This window comes from Oryzias latipes, chromosome 14 (genome assembly GCF_053564925.1).
Source record: "Oryzias latipes strain Hd-rR chromosome 14, Olatipes_Hd-rR_3.1".
Classification (NCBI taxonomy): Eukaryota; Metazoa; Chordata; class Actinopteri; order Beloniformes; family Adrianichthyidae; genus Oryzias; species Oryzias latipes.
In genome coordinates this window covers 1,344,939-1,365,128 of record NC_136250.1, presented here as the reverse complement: position 1 = coordinate 1,365,128, position 20,190 = coordinate 1,344,939, and the positions used below count along the sequence as shown (strand labels likewise).

General features: G+C 42.8%; 1 protein-coding gene and 1 long non-coding RNA gene across 5 annotated transcripts in view; one reads left to right on the top strand and one right to left on the bottom strand.

Moving 5' to 3' along the window:
• Nucleotides 1–20,190, top strand: part of opcml (opioid binding protein/cell adhesion molecule-like) — a 315,760-nt gene that overhangs the window by 179,407 nt on the left and 116,163 nt on the right. Inside the window, exons 1-2 of one of the 4 annotated variants that reach the window (XM_078931041.1) lie at nt 2,610–2,686; nt 2,768–2,831. The exons of the other annotated variants lie outside the window; for them this stretch is intronic. Of the exons in view, the coding sequence (XP_078787167.1) occupies nt 2,827–2,831 (5 nt within the window). The 5' untranslated portion in view covers nt 2,610–2,686; nt 2,768–2,826. Of the gene's footprint in view, nt 1–2,609; nt 2,687–2,767; nt 2,832–20,190 lie in introns of those variants that run through there. 4 annotated transcript variants of the gene reach the window in all.
• On the bottom strand, nt 2,423–2,886 carry LOC111948695 (uncharacterized). Its single transcript, XR_002874653.2, has 2 exons — nt 2,762–2,886; nt 2,423–2,676 (listed from the first exon to the last, which is right to left on the bottom strand). It is a non-coding gene; the product is annotated as an uncharacterized LOC111948695 (long non-coding RNA).

Here is a 20,190-nt window from a genome sequence, read left to right as displayed (position 1 = left end):
ATGAGTGTTGTTTTTGTAGCTAGTGGATTTTTTGTTTTGTTGTTGTTGTTGTTGTACCCCCCCCCCCAGATGTATTAACTTTGCACCGAGGCAGAACTAATGTTAACCGTGAGTTTCCGCTATGTTGTGGAATGAGTGTGTGCTGAAGCGTGTGTCTGCCAATGAGTTGGTGTCTGTGCTGTGCGCGTGCAGGAAAGGAGGGGGGGCAGAGCACATAGCACAAGAGTGAGTGTGAGCGCACACTCAGGGTGTGCTGCTCAGTCTGCTGGAACCATAAAATAATGGTTTTCTCTAAAAAAAAAAAAAAAAACAGACAATGGTTCTTTTATGAACCTGCTCTGAAGGCTCTGAGGATCAGAATGGGGAAGTGAACCCCGAAGGAAGATCCGACTTTGGCAGAACGGATCTCCCCTGCGTTTTCCGACCACCGACAGAAATGTCATTGCAGTTCAGGTTTAATAGCTATTAGGTGACGGAGGTGACAGTGAGCATGTCAACATATGGCTAATGGAGACATGAGGCCAGAGCTGGGGACCGCCCCACCCCCAGCTCCTTACACTCTCCTTTGTGGGGGAACAGTTCGGGTTTGTTGTCAGCATCCATGAAGGGAAAAGACAATTGAATGATTCAAATGCTGTGTGTCGACATTGTTACACAAAGATAGCGTATGTCACAGTAACTCATCTGATCTGATATCGCACTAAAAATGGCATCACCGACTGAAACAATCGGGTCTACAAGAAAAAAATGAACAAGTTCAAATATTTTTTTTTTCAAGCCAGTGTTAAGGATCCAAAGGTTTTGGTTCATGAAGTTGTATTATTTTATATAGCAGATCACCTACATAGGTCAATGTTATGATTGTTACATAAAACCAATAAATGCATTTTGTAAGAATTTTTTTTCTGCTTTTTTTGTACCAAAATAATACCAAAAATTTATCAAACCGAGCCCTATGAAATTCTGAATCTAACTGAATTGAAATTTTAGTGTACTGTTACACCCTTAACCCTTGTGCTATCCTAGGCACTTTAGCATTGGGAGTTGGGTCATCTAGACCCACTAGACAGTGCTCTGAACCTTTTTTCTTCAATGATTTGTGATCTTCACTGGTGTCCATGGATTACATGAAATCTTTCCACCTTTATCCACCGTTGTCATGGTAGGGAGAACACGTCAATGGAAGGGGGGGTCATCTAAGATAGCACAAGGGTTAATGAGTTATATAGGCTAGAGTTGCTGCACTACGAGTTACATATGCAAAGTCAAGCAAAGGAAGCCATATTGGAAAGGTCGAGATGCCAGCTGACTGCTCTGGAACAATTGAACAGACAGAATCAGAATCAAAATTCATTGTACATGGTGATACAATGAAAGCTGGAAAAACAAAGATGTGAGTTTTCACAAGTAAAATCTTTACTACATTTTAGGGAGATCTGAGTGTGTTTATTCTTAATAGTGAACGGTGGGGTAGGGGTGGGATTATATAAGCTTGCTTCTTCCCACTCCTTTTCAAGCAATAAATCAAGCTCAAATTCTTTTTTTTCTTCTATTTTTGACTAGAATGCTTAAAATAAATCCATCAATCAATTAATCAAACATTTTGGATGATTTTGTAGTGATGACGGTGAGGTCAACAAACCAAGCCTGTTCAAAGTGAATGGTAGCAATAGATCTAGCACTATCTTTTTTGTTTTTTGGAGGATGACTTTAGTATATGTCTGTGCTCGATCTCAGATAAGACAAGATGACCTGCTAAGTTAAAGCACATTACTAAATGGAGGAAAAGAAATTAACTGGGATTCCCTCAGTAGCGGCGAGCGAAGAAAGGAAGTGCCCAGTGGCAAATCCCAATCCGGCAGGCAGACGAGGGACATGTGGCACACGGGAGACCAGCTGCTCGGTGTTTTATGGGTGCTTGAGACCTTCTGATAGTGTGCTTAACAACATTCCCTACACGGCAAGTTTCGCCGTGGACCAAAGTGCTCACTGCGCTCTCCTTCATCCGCGGGAGGGACAGGGCCCCACGCTTTTGGGGGCCCTGTCCCTCCTATTTCAAATGTTTGAAATTTCAAATGGTCTGGAAAACTTCCTCCTGCGTGTTTCATCACATCATGTTCTCTCCAATGACAAAATTTCATCTGTTGCACCTTGTACAAAAACATTACAAAAATACGGCCTGAGTCTTTTTTTTGTGATGACCAGAGTTTTTTTCTTTTTAATATCAGACCAAAATTAAGCATGCCATATTCATTTTAGTGTATCTGCTAAGCTGTGTGTTGTTGTTTACTTGGTGTCAAATCTTGACGTACATTGGACAATAGTTACAGCCTGACGTAGCATTTTTTACCTATATAGTGTCATGGCTACAGAACGACAGAGACCCAGATGCTGGAACCCGGAATGAGACACAGAGCTCAGGTAACTTGGCAAGAGGAAAGGGGATTTAATGAGGTAGCTGGTCAGGTAAGGCACAGTTTCTGGAGGTCCAGAGATAGAGAGACTACGGCCCGTGGCGTCACTGGTTGATGTCCTCACAGAGTCCGGGGTCGGCAGCGTGGATCCGTCTCTTGAGGGTGTTTACTCGGCAGAGGCTCGTGGTGAGGTCAGGGGAAGCAGACCAGAGGAGGTTCCAGAGTGCAACAGGTTCAGGCGACCACTCGTGACTGGGGTTTCCTGCAGACAGGTAAAGCAACGTTCATTAACAGCTGGCTAGAAACTAGGAAGCAAACGTGAACTAGAGGTGAAGGCCAATATGCACCATCAGGGGCAACGGACTGGCGAAGACTGATGATCCTGGAACTCCTTAAGTAGGCGGATGAGGTGATGAGGTAAGTGGTCGCAGCTGGGATGAATCAGGAGCCAAGCGGAGAGGAGAGGGGGAGGAGTCCGACAGAGGCACCATATCATATAGCTTATTGGGAGTACCGTAGTCATAATAGAATTTGAGTGACTGTGACCCTGAGTTTAATCATAGAAGGATAGACAGAATAGAAAACTGACAATACAGTTACCTGGGGTTTCCCTGTGCTTTTCCACTGTTTATGTATGGCCCTTCAGCCAGATGAAATGTGTCTGTTGTTGACCTAGTCACTAACAGGCAGCTCAATCCAGAAAACCATGCTCTATCCATAAAGATTTGCTTTTAGCTTTTCCCCAAGCAGGACGCACCCAATAGTATTGAAAGCATTAGAGAAAAGTAAAGAATTGTCATCCCTCCCTCTCCTTCTGTAGATAGGAATTAGCCCTTTGAAGATGGCCCTCAATTGCGCTGTCCACACAGTGGATGCCACATGCCTGAAGCACCCCTGGCTCAGAGAACCAACACCCCATGGCTGGCTTCATGCGTCCTCAATGCCTTCTCTGTGAAGAGAGTTGTCACACAATCAGCTTTTGAAAGACAGCTAGTTGTGAGATTCCAGCTCATAGAGGCTGGTATGGATCAAGAGCGAGCGTAGCTGATTGATTTAAAGGAAAGACCACACTTTCCACAACAATAAGGTCACCACGATTTTCCATGTTATACCGTACTTATTTTGAATTCAAATCTAAGGAGTCATTAAATATATTAGTTTAACCACACATTTTACAATAAGAAAATACATTAACCCTTGTGAGATATATATATATATATATATATATAAACAATTGTTTATTTTAACATGCATATTTTGACATCAAGATTTTATGTACGTAATGTTATGTGAGAGCCAGTTCACAGAAGCTTGCCAAAAATGAACTGCTTTTAAATGAAGAGAGGTAGAAAATGAATGTGATTATATTCTGAATGACTTTTTGTGAGAGTAACATTTCCCAGGAGAGCTATCTTTCTTTTACAGTGCTTTATTAATAACACTCTTTAGGCTGATGTATTGTGATATCACTTTTTATAAAGAAAAGGCAGCACTTCTGTCATGGGCTAAATTGAAGTTGACATACTTAACAGCTTGCATTTAAAGTTGAGCTTTTCTTGAGGCTCGTACAGCCACATCAAGGGACGTCATCAAAATGGAATGTAGTAAACTGCACGCACCTGTAAAGGTCTGATGTTGTCGTACACTGCTGTTACACAACTCTAGGCTTTAGTAAGGTGCGAGTACTGGTCCTTTACTCTCCCTGTGAGATTGTTGCACGCACTGGGTGTGCACGTGATACATAAGTGCCCGTAGGGTGCCCACACAAACTTCCAATATCCTAATTTCTAAAAGTCAGGCAGGAGCCCACAAGGAGCGCAGATTTATCATGTCAACAGTACTAACGGGCCCCATCAGCAGTCTGTGGGATTGAGGGGCTGAAAAAAGAAGAAAAATAGTTACCATATGCCTGCGTCTCACCTACTTCCTCCTTGATCAACCTTTCATGCGGTTAATGTGTTCAGTACAACCTATCGTTTGCAGCATGGCTATAGAAAAATGTGCATGATCATTTTCTCTCTAGGGGTTCATCCAGCGGTCTACCACCTTGCTTTTTTCCAGCCTAGAGTATCATATCTATAATTCACCTTTTTATCCAGCTGAGTCTGCGTCACCTTTGGGATCTGCCAAAGCCTTACAGGAAGTTAAGTACTAACTACAAAATATAACACCAAGGGGATTTTTAAAATAAATTAACCACGTTTATGTTCACAGCTTCCTCACTACAGGTCTGAAATTAATCTGTTCAATATATCTTTTCTGGATTAGAATTGCCTTCTTTAAATTGTGTATCATTCAGTTTCACAATCTTTTTTTTTATTAAAATCTTTCCAATGACAAAAGATGCCTGTGTTTAGAGGATCTGATGAAAAAGAGAGTGTAGCTTGCTGTGAATCCTAAAACCACAGTCACATTGGGTGCAGCTGTTAGGAACCGGGGGTGTAGGAGCCAAAATGCAGGAAACTGGGCTTGGTGGCAGAAACATAAAGATTTAATACATACATGTAACCCTTGTGCTATCCTAGGCACTTTAGCATTGGGAGTTGGGTCATCTAGACCCACTAGACAGTGCTCTGAACCTTTTTTCTTCAATGATTTGTGATCTTCACTGGTGTCTATGGATTACATGAAATCTTTCCACCTTTATCCACCTTTGTCATGGTAGGGAGAACACGTCAATGGAAGGGGGGGGGGTCATCTAAGATAGCACAAGGGTTAAACCGGAGAAAAATTGTGGACAAATAAAAAAGGGATAAAGCAGTTGACCTGACTATGTAGAACTGAAAAGCAGACAGTTCTACTCCCTGAAGACAATGAGCAGAGAAGAAGACAGCTGTGGAAGATTAACATGAACCAGGAGTGACTGACAGAGGACAGAACATGACCCAAAACACCACTGAACTGAAATGAACCTCAAAATCCTGACAGCAACAGTATGATAATGACATTAAATAATAAAATATTAATATTTTTAGCATACTGGAGACAAAATTTGTGGGATGTCTGTGTTTAAAATATGACTATCCGGATTAAACTTGAATCATGTTGAAAATGTCTGCTGCACATTATGCCAATGTAAATAGTTTCCAGTGTTTCGTTGCCTTGAATGCCTTTCAAGTCTATGATAAAGTGAACAAACTTATGTTGACAATAATTTGTTTACATGAAAAATAAAAATGGTCTCACTTTCACCTACACGGGTCGCATAGCTGCGTAGTTATCTATTAGTACTAATATTATTACTACTACCATTATTTAAATACTTTACTAAATTTTCTGTATTTTTTAAAGGACGAAAAAGGAATGTTGTTTTTTCTGCCTGTGCCACATAGGTGTTAGTATTTCTTTCATTTTTCTTTGAAAAGTAAAACATTCATTTTTACTTTATTTACTTGAAATAAATTATCAATGGATGCACACATTTGATTAATTTGTTTTAAGTGAGGTAAATTGTTTATTCCCTTTTTGTTTTTCCTGAGTTTCCATCCCAGCTGAGCTCTCCATAGTAATCAGTAGAGGAGATTGGGAAATTCCAGTGGGGAAACTGCAGGGATTACCAGCTCTCCTCATGGACTTTATTTTTGCGTATTTAAAGGAAATTATTTAGTCTGCTTTTTGTTGAAGAGTACTTTCATATTGTATAAGTTTTGTTCTTCTGTTTTCTGTTTTGCAATCATAGATTAATTAGTTGGAATGTTTGATTAGTTTGTTTCCCCCTCCCTCATGTGTCCAGTATGGTTTTTCCCTGTCTATAAAGCTCAGTGCAGTGGCTGAGTCTCGTCAGGCCTGTTCAGTTTTGTCCCAATTGTTTAATTTCATTTAGTTATTTTTTCAGTTGGGCCCAGATTACTTTAGTTTTGTAACTATTCTGTTTTGTACCTTTTTTGATCCTCCTTTACAAAAAAAGCACAAGAAATATATATATTACAAGATCTTGCAAGAAACTCCATCTTTGTCCATTGACTAATTGTAACCCTTTACACTGCCCTTTTCCAACTTTGAACCCCTGCCCTTCTGAAATCCTATTGCACATCCCAGTGTTCAAACAATAGTGGCACCAAACGTCTCACTTGGATGGTCAAACGCTGCACACCTCTTCCATAGAAACTGGTGTCTTTTAGTGCCGGTGTTGGTACAAAACGTGTTCGGCCTGCAATAACTGATCGGGGGCCTGACAATAATGATGATGTCACTCTGCGGCAGGGGTCCCCAAATCCAGGCCTTGAGGGCCGTTGTAGGTACCGTCACCATTCGGCCTGCAATAACCGTCCGTGTCCGTTCGACTGAGGATGACGTCACACCACGGTAGCCCCACTTGGACAAACTACGTAGCGTGGAGGTCTGCTCGGGAATAAGCCTGCTGCTCCACACGAGCGAACCGTGTCTCTGAACAGAGCAGTTGGAGTCTCGCAGCTTCGTGTTCGCAGGCAGGGAAGATGCTTTTTATAGTGTGCGTTTATAGTGCGCAGTTTGTTTGGCTGCAAATGCACTCAATAATAACAATAATAGAAGCACGTTTAGAAAATAATCTCACTCCATGTCTGAGCTCTGTTTGTTTACAACAGACCGCATAATATCTTCTTCTATGGTAGTATCGTAATTTGTCGAGACCAATCACTATCTGACACGTCATCAGACCAATGGACAGCCAACCGCATAATGCAGGGGTGGGCAGTTATTTTGGCTCGCGGGCCACTTAGGGTTCTAAAATTAGTTAGAAGGGCCAATTGCACCAACGGCTTGATGTACCTCATGTAAAACTTAGAGAAATGCTGCGTTCATGTGGTGTTTGAACGATAGGAAGAATGAAAAACAACAAATCTTCCAACATCACATATGGATGCTAGAGCAAGTCAAACTTTTTCTTGTGAGGCCACAATAACTCTTTTTTTTAAACTTCTATTATCTGTCTTTTGTTGTAAAACCCTATAATAAAATTTTACTAATTCATGATCCTTTTAATAAAAATAAATAACACTATTTATTAAATAAAAAAATGACCAAATAACTGTGATTTTCAAAGACAAAAAGTCAGGAAAAAATATACATGAAAAAAAAAACAATAAATAGTGGATCCTCTGCCCTCATTTCCCCGCTGAGACTTTGAGGCTGCAGCTCCTCAAACGTCTCACAGTTTGTGCTAAAACTGAGCAGCTGTGACCTGCACTTCTGTTTCTCATCCAGTAATTAGGAAAAAGCACATTTCAATGTCTTCTACTGCAGCTATGCATGTATCTGCGTTACCTTTTCACCAGAACAGAGTTCCCTCGTTTATTGAAGGAATTACATTCTAAAAATAACCGTGATCAGTGAAATCCACGGAGTCTGATTACAGATGTTTATGGCAGTAAAACTCCTCACTGCCACTTTCTACACTTTTCTCACACAGACATGAATATTTTCACATTTTTCTCTTGTTTAAATAATCAAATTTTCATAGAAATTATGTTCAGGATCTTAGAATGAAAACAAAGATCTGATCGATCACAGATTTCTGATCTGAGAGCTCCGCCTTTCTGTACAGGAGACACGGATCAGAGGAGAGTGATTGACAGAGTCTACAGCCAATCAGGACACAGAACAGGATGCGCTGTTTAAAAAAGCAGCATAATCGCTCTAAAAGAACGAGCTAAAGCGGGAAAGATGAACTGCAGCGTAGAAAGGAAAGACTGTCTCTTTTCCATTTAACAGAGATTTTAGAGGGTTTCAGGTTAGAGCTCAGACTGCAAAAGGTGGAATAAAATGACACGTTCTTGATCGTATGGCCAGATAAAAAAACAAAACAAAACATATTGTTCAGTGGGTCGGACCAAACATGGAGGCGGGCCGGATCCAGGCCGTGGGCCGTAGTTTGATCACCCCTGACATAATGTGACGTCAGCACTAGTCGAAGGACCCCGAACAATTGTTGCAGGCCGAATGGTTATGGTACCTAAACCGGTGTCCTGCTGGTTTTCCAGAATCCCTACCTTATCTGCTACTGATAACCTGGATCAGGTGTGTTTAGCCAATAAGAAGCTTCAATGGCTGGTTGGTTGGAAAACATGTAGAACACCAGCCCTCGAGGGAAGGATTAGAGGACCCCTACACTACGGTTGCCCCACTTGGACAAACTATGTAGCGTGGAGATCTGCTCAGGCTCTACATATTTTCTTTTCACGTTTACTTTTGTAACCTTAAGTTCTTTTTGTTCATAAGTTGTCTCTGAAATGATTCTTTATAATGTTTTGCCACAACCCACTTTGCAAAAAGATCTGTTGCTGTTAGAATGAACCAACTGTGTCTCTGAGCAGAACAGCTGGAGTCGCATAGCTGTGTGATTGTGGGCAGGTGAGGTGCTTTGTTACAGTGTGCGGTCTGGAGAAGGGTCCGCAGTCTGTTGCGCGGCTCTGTGCGAGCTGCTCTGTGTGAGCTGCAGTACTCAGGAGAACCGTGTCTCCCGGGAGATTTGTGTCTCCAAGCAGAGAAGCAGCTTTATGACGGTGTGTGCGCTAGTGGAGGCAGCTGTTGAATGCACAGTCCTGAGAAACCGTGCAAACTGTCATGTAATTTTGTGTTTCCAGTCGTGTCCAGACAAAATAAAGGCTGATGTTACTCCAGTTTTAAGTTCATCCGCGGCTAAATGTTATTAGCACGTATTAACCTAATCCCAACCCTTCTTCCAGGTCAGTTCTGGGCGCACGGATTAAATTCTATAAGCGAACATGCACTTACTAATAATCAGAACAATAATAAAAGCCTGTTTAGAAGATCATCTCGCTCTATGTTGGAGTTTGGTTTGTTTACAACAGCACTCATAACTTCTTCTTGTACAGTTGTACTCGAATTTTTCCGGACTAATTGCTATCTGACACGACATCGGACCAATGTACAGCCAATCAAATAGTATGACGTCAGCATTAGTCGAAGGCCCCCGAATACTTATTGTAGGCTGAACAGTTTTGGTACCTGCACTGTGTTTGGACAGGTTATGGTGTTACCGCCCTTACAAGCCACCAATTTGTTACATCTGAGACAGCGCATGAGAAAAAGTAAGATAAAGTTACTTTATTGATACCATCTTGGGAAATTGACTGGTTGCAGCGACCGTATACAAGCTTAATACAACGAAATAATCAGTTTGGATAACAGCTCTAGAAAAACACAGATGAAATAAGCTTATCTGTGGCAGAAGGATGATGAGTTATGAAGTCCAATGTAGTGAGGTAGGAATGATCTCCTGTAGCGGTTGGTGTGACAGCGACGCTGCCTTAGCCTCTTGGATCAGGTGCTGCGCTAACCGTCTAGGACAGGTTGGAGAGGATGCTCAGGATTATCCATGTTCTGTTCGCATTTACTCTGGAAAAATAAAGCTATACTTTGGACCTTTTCGCCTGCGAACAGTCTTCGATTCACGTGTGTTTGTTGTTACACACAGTGCAGAAATACACGTGTCTGAATGAGGGAAAGGGAAAAGCAGGGAGGAAATACGGAGACTGAGATATTAGCCATATTGAATCAAAGTAGTGCACGTCGTGTCTGCGCTGTTGCCACGCCACTATGCCGGAAGAAGTGCACTATGCCCCCATCACACGCGCATCGCATTTCATGGCACTATTTGAGGACTGGTTGTTGTGTTACCGCAGCATTTTGATGTGTTTTTGACCTGTTTGGACAGAGCTACCTAAAGTCATTAGTTGATGCTTGTGTATGTTATGTCAATTTTTCAGAGAATGAAGAGAGTCTATATATTCTTATTTTAAGAAGAAAAGTACAGCAGAAGGAGCAACAGAGAAGTAGTGAGGAGGAGGAAGATGAGACAGAGCAGCATCATCCTCAGCTAGCATGAAAGACAGAAGATAGTGCGGAAGATGAGACGGCATCAGACGAGGGACAGTCAGCATCATTGGTCTGAGAAACAAAGCAGAACTTAGCAAAAGGACCTCGACCTGTTCCTGGACCAACAGGTGAAGTTAGAATTATGTTGCCCTAATAATAAAACTGTTTCATGTTTATTATTCTGAATAGAAGTGTCTACAGATATAATTAATATTTACCATGGAACGGTATCATTATTATTATTTCAGAACAACTGATTTGACTTTTTTTCATTATAAATATCTCCCAGTGAAGAGCCGAACACCCCAAGCAGACACAGCTAAGCACTAAGTAGAAACAAAATAAATCAAAATATATCAGTAGGCTACCCCAAGATTTAAAGTGGCCCCCCTACCGGCCACCCCCATGAAAAATTTCTCTGTTACTTTTCTAAAGGCTTTTTTACTCCTTTTAGTAAAATGAATTAAAAAAATATAGCTAATGGGTTTTGTGTGCTACCCCAAGATTTAAAGTGGCCCCCTACCGGCCACCCCCATGAAAAATTTCTGGAGGCGCCACTGCATGTACGGTGAAGCTTTCGTGTCTTAACATCCGTGGTCTGTATCTCTTCCTTTGGCCATCTTATTATTCCTGCAGGGTATCTGATAACTGGCAGTGCGTAGCTGTTTATTGCCCGGGTCTTGTTTTTGCCATTGAGCTGGATTCTCAGGACTTGCCTTACTCGTTGGAGGTATTTAGCTGTTGCAGCTTTCCTTGTTGCCTGCTCCAGGTTGCCATTTGCCTGCGGAATTCCAAGGTCCTTGTAACTGTCCTCAATGTCTGTTATTGTTCCTTCTGGGAGTGAGACCCCTCCTGTGTGGACTACCTTGCCTCTCTTTGTCACCATCCGGCTGCATTTCTCGAGCCCGAATGACATCCCAATGTCAGTACTGTAGATCTTGGTGGTGTGGATCAGGGAGTCAATGTCACGCTCGCTCTTAGTATTTAGCTTGATGTCATCCATGTAGGTGACTGATTTTGGCCCCATAACCACTCTTGTTCCCACCTATGCAGAACAGCAGTGGGGACAGAGCGTCACCTTGGTATATTTTGCGTATGAAGGAAAATAAAAAGACTTTGTTATGATAGATCAATGCTGAAGAATTCTTGTGTAGAGGTTAGGGGTGCAACGGATCATAAAATTCACAGTTTGGTACATTTTCAGATACATCCATCCATTTTCTTAACTCATTAGATCTCTTTCAGGGTCACAGGGTTGCCAGAAGCTATACTGGCTACCGTTAGGCAAAGGCAGGGTACACCCTGGGCAGGTGGCCAGTCTGTTGCAGGGTAACATAATCCCTCCCATGCACACACACTTACTTCACAGTAACCAATTAACCTATGAAGCACGGGAGGAAGCCAGAGTGCCCAGAGAAATCCCATGCACGCCCAAGGAGAACATGCAAACTCCACCAAGAAAGGACAAGTCAGGATTGAAACCGGGGCGTTCTCACTGTGAGGCGAGAGCGCTAACCACGGCTCCACCATGCAGCACAATTTTGGCTGTTGGCCTTACCTGGAGTTAAAGCTGAAAATAGCAAACAAAGCACTGAAGCTGGGTGCTTGGGTAAATGCGATTCCAAATTAAAGTTTGCCGCCAATAAAAACTTGTTGGCAGGCCGCAGTTTGGAAACCACTGTTCTAGAGAGACTAACGCTAGAGTTTTGTTGTGCTGTGTTATCCTGTTGTGTTCAGATGGAACCACTAGGAGGCAATGTAAGATGTTGAAGGAGAAGAAGAAGAAGAAATGAGAAAGGAGAAGTGTATTGCCTGTACTGCTGACATGTTCTGCAATAATAACTGAATGAATGCAGTTCATCTTAAAAGATACGCCACATGATCTCTCTACAACTTCACAACCTAACAAGGGGCGAAAAGTGGGATAAAATGTTCCGAAATTTTTTGCTGGTGCTTGCCGCGTTGGGTGATAAATGGCCAGAGGAGAGAAAAAGAGCACTTCTACACACGATGGGGACAGAAGGTCAGCGGCTGTTTTACACACTTCCAGAACAAGGTACTACAATGGAAGATGCCTGACGGCTTTGAAAGCTCACCTCAATCTAAAGCGGAGTGCCGTTGCAGAGCGCTATGTTTTCAGTAAACACGCCCAAAGTCTGACTGATTCTATCTTGCAGTACGTGGCCGCTCTAAGAGATTTAGCAGCAACATGTGGCTTTGATGATAAGCTGGATGAAATGATCCGGGACCAGCTAGTTCAGTGGTTCTCAAACTGTGGAAGACAGTGGAAGACTAATGTTTGGACGTCAGAATTTTTCCGTGGCGGAGCATGAACAAAAAGCGCTTCAGGACCGCATTTTCGCGGGTCTTATGTCACTTACATCAACCTAATCCTAAGTGTGACATTTGAAGACGTAATTATTATAAGACGTAATTATTAAGACGGTTTTAACGTCTTAAAAGAACAGTAATCCCGCCCTGACGTTAATGTATTTCGCATATGTAACGGATTGCATACGTACTCCTGCCTTTCTCTGCAACTGTGATCAGATTTGTTGAAAAGTGGAGATATGTTGTTGGAATGTTGTGTGTGTGTTTGCTGAAACTGGTATGTCTGCTTGCACAATGCAGGAAGGTAAGGGTGAAGAACGAGTGTGAATGCAGTCAGTCGCCGTTTTTGGAGTTTAGAAAAAGTAATAAGGAAAGTTCATCTTAAAGAACTGAGACTGTTTTTTTGTTTTTGTTTAAACCGATCTGGGGCTCTGAGGGTTCTAACAGTGAAGTGACCCCCGAGGGAAGATCAGATCTAAATTTTGCCTGCGTCTTTCGACCACAGTCAGAGAACGTATCCCCCCAGGAAGGCATGCCCCACAGTTGGAGAACATACAAAGTGAATGATCCTTTATTAAATTTATGTATTTATTGGAAGAGATCATTCACTTTGTACATCACCTTTGTTGGCCAGTCCCTCTTTAACAGCCATGATGCGCCCTGCGAAAAACCCCTGCGGAGAGATCCCCACACACAAGCACCGTGTCAGGATTGCAGGTGAGGACACAAGCGCAGGACGCAGGAGATCGTAGACGAAAATGGTTTTAATGCTCGAAGCTGAACAAACACAACAAGGTAAGCAAAACGATCCCGTGATGAGGACAGGGGAGACATAGGTTAAATCCTTTCAGCGTAATTTGCCACAGGTGTAAATAATGACAAAACGTAAAGACAGCGAGAACGAGAACGGCACAAAATCCGGAAACGCCAAAATAAAGCCCAGAAAAACCAGCCTAACCACACCGCCCTGGCCCCAGTACCTGACAGTACCTCCCCCTCAAGGGGCGCCCTTGGGCGCACCACCAGGCTTGTCAGGGTGCCGGCGGTGGAACGCCCGGATCATGTCCTTGTCCAGGATCCTGGAAGCCGGCTCCCAAGTTCTGTACTCGGGACCATAACCCCTCCAGTCCACGGGGTACTGAAGACCCCGTCCAGGCAGGAAGTCCGTCGATGACACGAGGAGGTGGAGGCGGGGGGGGGGCAGTCTGCTGGAGTGGATTTGTGGCGAGAGGCTTGAGCTGAGACACATAAAAGACTGGGTGGATGCGCATAGTCCGTTGCAGGCGCAGTTGGACCACCACTGGATTGACCATCCTCAATACGTGATCCGCGACCAGTGCGGCGGTTTTCACGGCGGAGGGCAGCTTCTTAAGGGCCACAAAATGGGCTGCCTTGGAGAACCGATGACCCCCACTGGAGGACCTGACTCCGTACAGCCCTGGGAACGAAGAGTCTATTTGGCGGTCCTCCGCCAGGATCCGGCTCCCGGGCTTGAGCGTCCCTGATAGTCCTCTCCAGATGCCAGGAAACAGCACCCAAAACACAGTTAGCAGGTATCAAGGTTGTGGGCTGCTGATCCCCTACAACCGGGTCCTGCTGCCGGGAGAGAGCATCAGGCTTAACGTTCTTGGAACCAGGGTGGTAAGACACCGTAAAATCAAAACGGGTGAAAAACAACGACCACCTGGCTTGCCTGGGATTCAGCCATTTTGTGGTCCCGATGTACGACAGATTTTTATGATCTGCCAAGACCACAAACGGCTGAGTCGCCCTCTCCAGTCAGTGCCTCCATTCCTCAAGAACCAGTTTAATGGCCAAGAGCTCCTTGTCCCCCACGTCGTACCTCGACTCCGTTGGAGAAAGCCAACTAGAAGAGAAGGCGCAGGGATGGACCTTACCGTTGGACTGCCCAACTGCTGAGACAACAGCAGTTGGGCAGTCCTGGCGGGTGGATATCTCCAGTATTCCCCTCCCCAGAAAGTTCAGCCGTTCCTCCTGCTGGCGGATGACCCACTCCCGGTCGCCGACGCCGGAACGCAAATCTTCTGCGCCTGCTGCATCCATGATGATGGATACAAAGTGAATGATCCTTTATTGAATTTATGTATTTATTGGAAGAGATCATTCACTTTGTACATCACCTTTGTTGGCCAGTCCCTCTTTAACAGCCATGATGCGCCCTGCGAAAAACCCCTGCGGAGAGATCCCCACACACAAGCTCCGTGTCAGGATTGCAGGTGAGGACACAAGCGCAGGACGCAGGAGATCGTAGACGAAAATGGTTTTAATGCTCGAAGCTGAACAAACACAACAAGGCAAGCAAAACGATCCCGTGATGAGGACAGGGGAGACACAGGTTAAATACTTTCAGCGTAATTTGCCACAGGTGTAAATAATGACAGAACGTAAAGACAGCGAGAACGAGAACGGCACAAAAAAACGGAAACGCCAAAATAAAGCCCAGAAAAACCGGAAGTGCAAAGACAAAAACCACACCGCCCTGGCCCCAGTACCTGACACTCCGTCTGTGTCGGCATGAGTGAGATCAGCTGATCCTCGTAGCAAACAATGCGATGATGGAGTTGCTGGGCAACGGAGAATCCGCCAAGCCAGAGTACAAAAATAAAAAAACACCAAGACTCGCTTCGCTTTCATAATTGGAGAAGACTTTCAGAATTATTAATAGCCATTCACAAGCCTGCACAAAAAAATGATGACTTGAGACATTAGTGGGGGTACCCTGAGAAGTTAAGTAAAAAAATTGATTAATTTAATGCTAACACATTGCAAAATTATTTTTAAAAATACTACTTTTTTTAAATGCTTTGTAATCTGAAGAATGGTTGTGCTATGAACATTAGTTGACTACTTATTTAAGCATTCAATTAAATGCTCATACCACTAAGCAATGCATAAAAGCAGATGTTAGTGCGATATTTCATATAAAATTAATGCTTTACAATGCTCTAACTTACATTAACAAAGGGACCCCGAGTCATTGAATGTCACATGATTAATCGTTTGCTTTTGATGAAACCTTTCAACCATGGCAAGGCCACATTCCAGCACCAAAGAGGTCGCCTGTGGAATGGCCTGCCTGAGGATGTGAAAGCCAATCTACTGTGAAAGTTTTCCAGGAAAAACATAAAACTTTTTTGCTTAGCTTTCAGGTAGGTTTTACACTTCCTTAGGTTTTCATTGATTTAATGGATTACTCTGTTTGTTTTTGTATAATGTGCTTAGGATTTAATTGTGATTATTATTTTGACTGTTATTTTTATTATTTATTTATTCATTTATTTTATATAAAGCACTGTAACATGAGGTGTGCTTTATAAATAAAGTTTCATTTGAATTTTGTGCAAAGAGGAGAGGGTAACTTATAATCATCAGTTCTATCATTAGTGTTTTTTTATTTCAAAATAATTTTGTAACCCTTGGTCTATCCTAGGCACTTTAACGTTGGGAGTTGGGTCATCTAGACCCACTAGACAGTGCTCTGAACCTTTTTTCTTCAATGATTTGTGATCTTCACTGGTGTCCATGGATTACATGAAATCGTTCCACCTTTATCCACCTTTGTCATGGTAGGGAGAACACCTCAATGGAAGGGGGGGTCATCTAAGATAGCACAAGAGATAATAACTTAATAAAAAAGGAAGAGATGTAAGAAAACGGCACAGATGAAGTTATCTGAGACTAATTTGCGAGGTTTTTGTTAACATGATTGGTAAGGGACAGGCATGGATGTGGGACAAAAGTTCTAAATGTGCAGAAGCATCACACTGTGGCCACACAAGGACCACAGAGGAATGCTGGGAGGTGTTCCAAAAAGCAGGTTATGCTAGTTACCACGGTAAGCTTGAGGCTAAGGAAGTTGATAACCTCAGCTTTCAGTTCAAAAAATGGAGGTATGTTTCAGGGTATGTCAAGTTGCCATAGCAACTCATGCTCTGAACATAACCTGGTCTGGAGCAGGTTTAGTTGAAGGTTAGTTTGTTTACAGAGAGGTGAAGCAGCATGGCGTGTCCATTTGAAGATGATTTAGTGGATGAAGATAATAAATGAATGAATGTTTCCTATTGCTAATCCACATTGAATCATTAATTTTAATGTTATAAAAATGAGAATATCTGCAGCTTCCTCAAACGTCAAGAAGTACAATAAATTAAGATGGAAAAACATTTAATTGAATTGGAGTAATATGACAATTAGTTAGATAAATATGTAAATTTGAGTTGTAAAAACAATTATTGAGTTGGATAAACGTAAGAAATTAGGTTAAATAAATTTAACTTAATTACCTGTTACCAATTCAAGTAATTCATTTAAGTTGGATAAGTTATCTATCTATCTATCTATCTATCTATCTATCTATCTATCTATCTATCTATCTATCTATCTATCTATCTATCTATCTATCTATCTATCTATCTATCTATCTATCTATCTATCTATCTATCTATCTATCTATCTATCTATCTATCCTCATTTATAAACATAATAGATTATTCACAACTTCACTTTTTTGATGAAGTACAAAGGATATTTTAGCTACATCAACCCTTGTGCTATCTTAGATGACCCCCCCCTTCCAGTGGCGTGTTCTCCCTACCATGACAAAGGTGGAAAGATTTCATGTAATCCATGGACACCAGTGAAGATCTTGTGGGTCTAGATGACCCAACTCCCAACGTTAAAGTGCCAAGGATAGCACAGGGGTTAAACAAAAACAACAAAAAGAAAATAAAGGAAAAAAATCCAAATTGCCAACAAAAAAATCTAATTTGCTTAGACAAAGAATTACAAAAGTAATGTTTTAATAGGCAATTGCTGTGTGTATTTCTTCATTATAAATATTATTTGCACCTACAATTTGCATAAGCATTAAACATGGCAGTGTAAAAGAAAATGCTTTAAACATAGAAACAGTGAATGACTTTCACTGTTGGGTGGTATTGTTGTCTCTATCATATTTGAAATAAATAAATAAATTTAAAAAAAGGAGAAAGAAAAAGACAACGGGGAAAAGGCAGTTGAACTCCTCATTCATGTAAATAATCTGTCCTCTTGGTGGATTTAGTTTACTTTTGCTTACTCTCCTGTGGCTTCACAGATTCCGGTGTCATTTTTCCTGGTGGAGAACAGGAAGAAGGACAGCTGGCAAAGCCATCCGGAATGAGTAGAATTAAACATCCATGGATTAAAGACGAAAATATGATTCTGATTGGCTGAGCAGAATAAGCAGGTGATTTTGCTAGTTTGAATGAAAGCGTAATGATGAGTGGTATGTAGAGTGAAGAAACAATTCCTGAAAAGGAGGGAGGTCTTTCTTATAAAAAATGATGCTAAAGCTTCAACTACTTTATTTTGTATGTCTATGTGTATTAAAGGGTCATCAATTCGATCCCCTTTCCCCCTATACAACAGCCGTTGTGTCCTTGGGAAAGACACACCTCCCTCCCTACCTTTAGTGTTGCTCCACTGGTGTGTGAATGCATCTGAATGTCACGGTGATGGTCAGGGGGGCCAGAGGCGCAAACTAGCAGCCACGCCTCTGTCAGTCTGCATCAGTAGTTTACCATCACAACGTATTTATGAGGAATGAATAAATAACAGACACATTAGAACAGGGGTCCCAGCCATATATGGCTCGCTTGGTGGTCACATGTGGCTCACAGATAAATCTTTAATCATAGTTTTTTTTTTCATTAGACCAGTCCTTCTCGGGTGCGATGCGATGCCAGAGGCGCGTAGTAGTAGCGGTGCTTGGAGAGAAAACTATCAGTTTACTGTTATCTATTATTTCACAGAGTTTGTACCAGCTGGAAACCTGTGAATTGCCGTGCCTAAAACTGCGCGCTCCCGTCTCTGAGAAAGAGCGCGCATTTGCGGGGACGGGATGTGTGAGGGAGAAAGCAGAGGGTGGGGGTGGGGGGGACCGGCAGCAGGTGAATCGCGCAGGAATTGTAAAAACTTAAAACCCGCTGCCCGTCACTCACTGCAGTGTGTGAGTATATGTTTGGCTCCAGGTCTGCATGTGATCAGTCTTTGTCACATCTACATAACATTCAGACCTACGATCACGTTTAAAGTCTCAACGCCTGCATGAAGCAGAAACTCACCACGGATCAACCAGACTAGACCACCATCAGCAAAACTACCACGAGAAATCCTCATCATTTATTAGCAACAGCATAACAATGTTATTAAAAAGAATCCTCAGACTTATTGTACTTTAAAAATGTTGAAATTAAATCAAATGCTCACATTTACTTGTACATTTAGTTTTAAACAAATTGTAGCAGACTGAGTTGGACTTGGCTGTTGGGCCACGTTAAAAGTTCTGGAGTTCATTGAACGCATCAAGCAGAGATCTGATTGGCCCTCAGTTCTGTCGCTCAGCCTGTTGTTAGGTAATTTGGACCAATGGGGTTCAGCTATGGGCCGAATAAGGAAAATGGGAGGGCTGGAGCAGGAGCAGGTGAATATAAAGTTGGGAGAAGCGCTCTCGTTGAGAGATTCAGGAGTTGCTGAATTAATTGAATGGCAGTTGTTGCGGTCTGCAGTAATCGGACTAAAGAACTTTATAAGAGGTTAAGTCTCCGTGCCTCAGTGTGGGAAAGGGATACTACATTATTGTGCTCTCTTGGCCAAAAAGGTTCCCGACCCCTGCATTAGAAGAACTTTGAGCATCTGGAAAAGTGCAAAAAAATCCAATCCATCCATCTTCCTTCAATTATCTGGGACCGAGTCGCGGGGGTAGCAGTCGAAGGAAAGATGCCCTGACTTCCCTCGCCCTGGCTACTTCCTCCAGCTCCTTGGGCGATCCAGAGGTGTTCCCAGGCCAGCCGAGAGATGCAGTCTCTCCAGCGTGTCCTGGGTCCTGGGCCAAGTGCCACGACCGGGGTTTGGGACGCCACCCAAACCACATTGCACCAGCACCTTTTGAGGTCTCCTTTGGGTGGGGGGCTCATTAGAGAGTGGACCCACTATGATCCTTCGGGCTGAGTCCGACTGGGGTCCGTGGGAAGGGCACCCGCTAACCAGGCATTCGCCTGCGAGCGCCAACCCCAGGACTGGCTCTAGAGTAGATACGGTGACGCCAATCCAGACGACGGCAATTGGGTCCAGGGTTTTATGCTTCATCAGAGGCTTCTGAACCGCTCTTTGTCTGGATTGTCACCCAGGACCTGTCTGCCATGGGAGACCCTAGCAGGGGCTTAAGCCCCAGACAGCTTAGCTCCTGGGATCACTCGAGCTCTCAAACTCCCCCACCACATTAAGGTGGTGATTCACGGGGGGGAGGGGAAAAAAAATCAAATCCATTATTATAATATATTTTCATATATGAAGGAAAAAAATTACCCGTAAAACAATATAAAAGCATTTTATTTTGAAAGATTTTACTGGATTAGGATTTTAACCATGCCATACTCCCTTTAACACTAAAGGCCCGTACACACCGGGACGAATTTCGCGCGCGATTTTCGCAGACGTTTAACGCCTCGTGACTAAACAAAGGGCACCAATGAGAGTGTGCACACCGACGCGAAAAAACGCCACGCGTCAAAGCGTCAAAAAAAAAAACGCCTCGGGTTTTTATTTTTTTTTTCAAAATCTATTC